At 33.3% G+C, this 8,091-nt stretch overlaps 1 protein-coding gene and 1 non-coding gene across 2 annotated transcripts; both read right to left on the minus strand.

Moving 5' to 3' along the window:
- Window positions 1-272: 272 nt before the first annotated feature.
- Window positions 273-2,081, minus strand: LOC143622709 (uncharacterized). Its single transcript, XM_077093776.1, has 3 exons — window positions 1,424-2,081; window positions 1,220-1,320; window positions 273-484 (listed from the first exon to the last, which is right to left on the minus strand). The coding sequence occupies exons 1-3, from the start codon at window positions 1,995-1,997 to the stop codon at window positions 362-364; spliced, it is 798 nt and encodes a 265-aa protein (XP_076949891.1). The 5' UTR covers window positions 1,998-2,081; the 3' UTR covers window positions 273-361.
- Window positions 2,082-5,628: 3,547 nt separating this feature from the next.
- TRNAT-AGU (transfer RNA threonine (anticodon AGU)) lies at window positions 5,629-5,702 on the minus strand. The gene has a single exon. It is a non-coding gene; the product is annotated as a tRNA-Thr (tRNA).
- Between the last annotated feature and the right edge of the window lie 2,389 nt (window positions 5,703-8,091).

The raw sequence follows: 8,091 nt of genomic DNA on the forward strand, positions 1-8,091 counted from the left end.
AGATAGATAGATAGATACAAGTGAGAGTATATGTAAATTAAAAAATAAATAAATTAAGGGGTTTCGAAGCCCCCGCACCATAGAGGGGTACTTTTGGGGTGGGGCTTTGAAGCCCCCAGTGCCCACGTGACGAAGCCCCTCACCATAGAGGATGGCCTTAGTGTTGAGTGAAATGCAAGTGGGATCACAATATCACATATTAGTATTCTAAAAAACAAAAACCGTAACATAAAGACGTGCATTAAATGTATAATATTACACGGTACGTAAGCACAAATAAATCTCCATCCTCATTACACCATTAAATACATAAACTGCAAGTTTTTGACAACAGATGACGGAGAAAATACAAACATTTTATTTAATTTTCATTTTCTGAAATACTCTTTAGAGCTGGTTTCCATTCATGTCCATGGTGCTTCTTACCCACCCTGCTCCTGCTCCTATTTTTGATTCTATTGCTGTTATTACCGCCATTATCGCTCTATAAAGTACCACATGATAAAGATCGAGTTCATAAAATATATGATATATGTTGCACTTGATATTCATGCTAAAGAAAAAAGATATATATATATATATATGCACTGTAAATACAGAAATAATGTTAACATTTTCCAGCTTTTAGGACGTACAAGAAGTAAGGAGAAGCTATTTCATAAATCTGGTAAGAGAAATAAAAAAGATTCTTTGGCCCTGAAACCACACAGATCAAAGATACCCTCCAATAATATTGTCATAAATTATAATTTTGTACAAAATCACTATTTCCCTTTGAATTACTAAACTACCCCATCAACACCCGTCAAGAAATAATGTCAAGTTTTAAAAAACTGATCAAAGCTGGATTAATTATCTAAACAAACAATGGTGTTGATTTAGTGTTATCAAATTATTTCAATTAATTCAAAATCAAAGATAAAAATCAGAATAATCAATATTAATTTTTTTATTATACATTCGATATGTTGGGCACTTTGTAACAAATGTTTTGTTTAGTGTCAGAATTGTAACAAACCTAACGGATACTTACCGAATTCATGTTGCTTTGATCATAAGTTCATAACCTATAGGTGTGCTTAAGTTTTCTGGGTGTCTGCCAATTCATTTTTTTTAACTGATGCAGATCGAATTCGCGTCACATCGCGAATATTTGCTACCAAGTTATTATTATTATTTCATGCAGCATGTTTCATAAGGGATACGTTAATTAGCTAACCTTCATGGAAGATGCATTCGGTTCGTTCACGAGCACTCCTCTTTCCTTCAACAACTTCCCTAATTTCACACACTTCTTCGCTGCAAACTCTTTCAATATATCTAAAACAGAGCATGCAGATCGAGTACACGTTTTATAAATAACTACAGTATATATTATTATATATATATATTAGATTGTTAGGTTTATTATTATGATTATTACCTTCAAAGCAGACTAGCCTATAAACTTTACCGACAAGCAGCATATCGTCTGGGCGGAGAAGCTTGAGCTGCTTCACCGGCACTCCGTTTTCAGACCTCGCTGACGTCATCACAGCCGCCACGTAATGTCCCGGGTTTAAATCCATGACGTGGCGAGCAGTTACCGAGCAGTAGATCCTCTGGATCTTGTTGTTTCCTGGGTGTATTATCACCACCGTCTCCGCCTCAGCCGCTTGGCAATTCCCCATTCGTAAAACCGCAAGTGAGTTATTGATGAAGTGAACTAATAATATTAATATTAATAACTGACGGGATGGGATGAGGTTGTACAAAAAGGAAGGAAGAAAGTGTAGTAATCGAGGACGAATATTGACGGTACAGAGAGATGTACGACACTGTAGAAAGTAGCAGAGCAATAAATGGAGTGACGTGAGCAGAAGTAAGCTTCCATTAGAGACTGAGGGGTAGGTAAAAGAAGGTGGGAAATGAATTAAATGGAAGATGGAAATGGAGAAGACGATGGGAGTGGGGTATTCAGTATTGTATTGTATTGTATGTAATGGAGGATTATGCATTTATATGTGATTCAAGTACTGTAATCAAATCAAATCAAACTACGTAATATTCGTTGGGTAACCATAAGTCGGTAGGCCGTTGTGATGTACTGATTTTACCAAGTAAATTTACATATTCAATACAGAATTAGTTTTAACAAAGATCTAAAAGAATCTAGAGACTCATGTTAATAATTAATCTAATATTATTATAGAACATGTCCAAAGAAGCATATAAATGCTCTATCAAACCACTTAGAAGAAGTCTACATATTTGCTTAAAACATGTGACATCAAACATCTATACATTCGTAAGAAAGAAGAACATGGTAGACTAAGTGTGAGGCAGAAAAGCGATCCTTTTGAAAAAGAAATAAATGACTCGAAGAATGGAGTTGAAAGAAAAATAACTTGTATGAAATGGGCACAATGTTATGTCTTGCAATAACGAGAAAAGAGACCCTAACTAAAGGAGGTGAGGCCAAAAGGTATAAGTAAAAGATTTGGTGTAACAACTGTGGTTGGTGATGAGAAAGGGCGTCGATACCAAGTGCTTCACCTAGCTCCAACGTTTGTGCAGGGTCCGAGGAAGGACCGGATCACCTTGAATCCTTGACCTCCATGTCACAAAAGTAATAACCTTACATGTTGCTTTGGGGTCTGCCATCTAATTGGTGATAAGCATGTTGCTTAAAAACATTTTGTGTGTAATTTGCATTGGAAAATGAGATGTTACACTTCTCAGGATGGTAAAACGCATTAAGCATATTGTTCACGAAATTTATATGCATCATGGTTGGTGATTGAACCATCATGATAGAAATAAGAAGAGAAGTCTAGTTTCCTTCATGCGATTCAAAATAGGCGGGAAACAAAGAAAAAAAGGGTTGCATCACATTATGGACACAATACCAAGTGGCAAAGCCGGCTCCGATAACTGAAAAAGAAATTTGGGCCGATAGGCGAAAAATATTTTAGGCCTTAAGTAAAGATGTATTTTGTTAGATTTAAAAATTTTAATTTTTAAATTTGTTTTTTTGATTATGATTTGAGTTATGTAAAAAACTTTTGTATAAAAATAGGCTTTTAAATATGTCTTAAAATGAGAGAACTCACAACATTTTGATTGCAAGTCATATATACCCCTTTGCCACTAGACCAAGGTAGTTATGCAATTGAGTTTAAAAATTAAAATATACATATCCTTTTTCATTAAAATACGTAAAATTATAAAAAAAATCAAGCCTAGCGGAGTGTCGGGTCGGAGGTTGTCAACCACCTAGCCACCCCTAGGGCCAACCCATCCAAGTGACCAAGCCAACGCAATCCCGATGGTGTTAAGATGTACGATGTAAGATTGTAGCATTCTTGATAATGAGCATGTCTTGACTAGGAGTGCAAACGAGATGAGCCGAGCCCGAGCTCGAGCTCGATTACACTCGAGCTTGTTTCGTTTAACTTACACAGAGTTCGAGCTCTATTTTCAAAGTTCGAGCTCAGCTCGCGAGTAGACTTTCAAGCTCGAGCTCGGCTCGGGCTCGGGCTCGGCTCGTTTACTATTATTATTATTTTTATTATTTTTATTTTTATATATTTTTATTATTCTTTTATATATTTTTGAATCATAACTTTATGTGCCAAATAATATATATTATTTAGTTATATTTATCAATTTGTTCATAATATTATGCATTCTAATTAGTAATTATTAAATTTATATTTTATAAAATTATATAAAAGACATGCTGGTTCCGGCTTATGAGCCGGCTTGAGCTTGATAAGTGAAGCACAAGCTCGAGCTCATTTACTAAACGAGCTTACTTTTAGGCTCGAGCTCAATTATGCTCGGCTCATTCAAACTTTTTCACGAGCCGATCTCAAGTAACTAGCGACCGGCTCGGCTCGTTTGCACCCCTAGTCTTAACCACATGAGCTAAAACAAGCACCTGTATTGGGCATATGTAACATCCTAGGCAAATCCCATATCGGTCGTGGAAAAGAGAGATCCTTGGTTAATAAGTAAATGTCTCGCCTCTTAAATCACCAACGCGTTTTGGGCTTAACGGTAGTAGATGAGAAGGTGACCTCCTGGAAAGTCTCCACTTGAGCAACCAAAAACAAATGTATAAACTCTTCATGAGTAAAGCGGACAATATTAGTGGTACGAGAGGCCAGATGTCACAACATATGTCACACAGTCAATGCAAGGCGACTATGAAAACACAATGAGTAATTAATTGGTTTATGTGGGGGAAAACACCACTATCCACTTACATTTCAAGTCGTGTTATTAGATTTTAAATTTTTAAAAGGTTTTTTGAGCTTCAAAGACTATGAAAAAATTTTGGATTAATTAGGAGACTCCAAGCAACATCTTTCCATGTAAATGTATAGAATACTCGGGTAAATATGAGCCATCGTGTACGAAAATTTTCTAGACTAAGAAATTTCTTGATGTTACAGACAAGTAAAAACAGACATGACTCATTTGAGCACCACACTTATAGCACTCAGCAATTCACAATTGTATGGCTCAAGCATATTGTTCTCTTGTAAAGTTGTAACCTATAAAAATTAGTTCGGTTACTAGTTTTGCATTTAGCTGCTACGTCACTCATAAGTCATAACGTTGATTAAAAGACTTGGAACAAATTTAAAACACTTTATGCACAAGTAAAACTAATCACTATGTGACATTTGAAGACAAAGTATATAAGACTATACCCATTCACAATCTCATAATCCCAATCTCACATTATAAAATTAATTTCTCTCTTCTCAATCTACATAATTTAACACATCTCAATCTTTTACTCCCATTAACAACCCAATCTCATCCTTTTTTTTATTAAAAACGTACAAATTATAATTAGTTTTGATTAACTATATAAATATAATTACGTAATTATATTTTTTTAAAAATATATTATTTGATTGAAAACTTTATATATATATATATATATATATATATTAATCAAAAACATTAATAGATAAAAATAAGTTACAATCGTAGCATGAAATTCAAAATTACACATTTTAATGATACAAAACTACATACTTATTCAATAATGGATAAAATTTTAATTTTATTTAAAACATACGATTTTTTAAACGAACTCCATCTTTAACGAAATTTATACCAAAATGTTCATAAAATAAAACTAAGTAAGACTATGTTTTTATATATTTTTTTTAAAGTTAAATATAATAAGTTACAAAACAAAAACCAAAATATATATATAACTAATTGGTAAGAATAAAAAAGAAAAATGAAAATAAAATTGCATCCACTCACATTATGACATGTGGTCACAAGTTGGCCAAATTTGAGATTGCAATCTCGTTTGAGCCAAAGAACAGATCGGTGAATTAAAGCCATTTTCTCTTTTATTTTTAAAAAGAAAGTTGGAGGTTTGCAATCTTGATAGCCTAAGATGTGTTTGACGTTAAGAAGGTATGCTTTAAGATGTGTTTGACGTTAAGAAGGTATGCTTTAAGCATGTATTATTTTTTCATATTACAACTAAGTTTATTTTTTATTTATGTAGTCCAAAGTCCTAAATGGTCTCAACTCTCACGTGAGGAAGGATGGTTATTAGCAAGTTGGGCGGCGTAACGCTCAAAAATCAAAATTAATCCACCAGTAAAACAATGCTCTCGTTGAGAGTCGAACTCAAGACCTCCCGCTTACTAAACGGGTGCTCTAACCAACTGAGCTACGAGAGCTGTTTGGTCTTGACATTTTGTATTTTATATATATAAATAAATTGACAGTTAACACTTGACAGTGAGCATGTCTATTGGGCCTTGGTCCTAGGGGTGCCTGACAGTAAGTACTATAGTTATTAACATATTACTGAACGATGATTTGGACCATAACTGGATTGGACCACTTGACTTTCATCTCGGCCCAACATCATTTAAAAGCATTCATCAAGGATACCTATTCGGCTATTCCATTCAAATCCAAAACATGAATCAATGATGCGACTCTTTTAACACAAACTCAAGTACGAAACCGTGATAAACGTTTAGAGAACCATGCCATCGGTTTTAAAAACTCAACTATTCTTGTCTTTATAACTTCAACTTTTTAATACCTATAAAACTAAATGTCATTAATATTATAGTCTACTTTTGTTTTTCAAATAAATTAGAGCCATGTTACACTATTCATATCATATATAATAAACATTATTAACAGATAATATAGTTGTAATCCAGTATTTTTAATATGCAATAATGAAAAAAGAGTAATGACAACTGCATATGATTTAATATCTCTATAATTCCAATTTACAAATACAAAAAAACAGTTTATGGTATAATCTCATTCTTAAATCTTAACCACCTTACCTAGAACACATTTTTTTTTTCTAAACAATCATGAATTTTATTTCATATTCTTTTCTCTAACTTAACATTCATTTCCAATCTTCTCGACAGTCCAAAGATCACCTAATTACATATTCTGAGACCACGCGTCTAACTTTAATTGCCTAAAACATTGGCAGAACATGTACGAGATACAAACAACCAAAAAGATCAATTTCACAAATTGTTATTAATTAAAAAATAAAAGGGGTTAGGATTCCTGTTGAGTCAAAATCAAGAAATGGGTCATGTGAATCTAGTCAAACGGCAGCTGGCATCATATATATACTGAATTTAAATTTAGAACCAGATTTGATCTCCTTTGCCTGTATTTAAATAATCTATAAATGGACCCATTTCCCGCTGTTCCAAAATAAAATAAAAAAGAATTTGACACCCATTTCCCAACTGTTCATTATATTTATCATTTAATGTTTTCTGTTTTCTGTTCAGATATAATTATTTATGACACGTTGGAATTCGAACTTCTTTACAAGTATTATTGCATTTTTTTTCTTTTTAATAGCTTGATCACCAATTACACATCCAAAAAATCTAATCGAAGTAGGAATGACATAACTGAATTATTTTTATAAGCTTTTTAAATCACTTCAACACCAATTTCACCATTTTTTTTCCTACTAAACATTTGGAAATTGTAATTTCTTCAAAACTAACTTCAGAATTAAACTTATTGTAGTATTAAGAGTGGATGATATCGGTGGTTACTTTACCTATATTTCAAGTTATAGTTCCTGCCTTAAAAAAATCATACTAGTAGTTCTTAGTTTTCACAAACACGTAACATTGATGGCCATATAGTTAATGGTCATCTAATTCTGCTAAGAATGAGCAAAAGAAGTATCGGTATTAATTCGATATCGACATCAAGTTTTGAGTTTTTGCCCTTTCGGTACGGGGCGGTACAGTATTGGTATTGGAATGTTATTAGTACAGTATCGGTATTTCCCGAATTTTAACTTCAATATTGATACTGTACCGATACCACTACATCGAATCAAATAAAAGCAATAAGCGCCCTTTAGTCATTTGCGAACAAAAAACCATCCCTATATTAGTACCATCCTGGTAACGTAGGGCCTACACTTAAAGGTCCTTTTGTCATTTGCGGATTATTTTTATTAATTTAAAATCATTTCCATTAATTGTCTTCTTCAACTACATTTTTAGGCACTTCAACTGTGACCAATGTATGTAGCCAATTTTAATTGTTTGTATGTCGTCGACTAGCCATAACCTAAGACAAACATATCGTAGACAAACCTTCTTTATGGTGAGTTCCTAAGCACAACTCCATTATGAACCTTTTGCGAGAATAAGTTAGGGTAACAATTTGTTAATTAAACAAATAAACTAGTCAGACATGCTAGGAGCGTGCTTTTTAACCGTACCCGAGTTTTGAACCCCACCCGAATAACCCGACCCGATTAAATTCCTAACCCGAACCTGAAATCAAACAGTCGGGTTGGTATTTGGATTAAAATATCCTAAATTGGGTAGAAGCGAATAACTTAAAGCAAATGCATATATATATCATTACTTAGTAGTAGAATGCTATCTTAATTCAATTCAAAATTTAATTTAGACAAAATGGCAAAAGACATCCTTTAAGTTTGAATGTTTTTTCAGTGGACGTCCTTTAGCAAAAGAAATAACGGAAATCATACTTCATGTTTCAAATTCTTTTCACGTTACATCCGTTGACACTAACCCTGCTAAT

The sequence above is a fragment of the Bidens hawaiensis genome, unplaced genomic scaffold, assembly GCF_021521415.1.
Source record: "Bidens hawaiensis isolate Kalapana, Puna unplaced genomic scaffold, B.hawaiensis_p1.1 tig00003241_1, whole genome shotgun sequence".
Lineage (NCBI taxonomy): Eukaryota > Viridiplantae > Streptophyta > Magnoliopsida > Asterales > Asteraceae > Bidens > Bidens hawaiensis.

Coding starts and splice junctions, on each gene's coding strand:
- LOC143622709 (XM_077093776.1), bottom strand. CDS start 1,997: ATGCATAATCCTCCATTACATACAATACAATACAATACTGAATACCCC. Junction 1,321..1,423: donor TAGGCTAGTCTGCTTTGAAG/GTAATAATCATA, acceptor GCTCTGTTTTAG/ATATATTGAAAGAGTTTGCA. Junction 485..1,219: donor CGAATGCATCTTCCATGAAG/GTTAGCTAATTA, acceptor GGTACTTTATAG/AGCGATAATGGCGGTAATAA.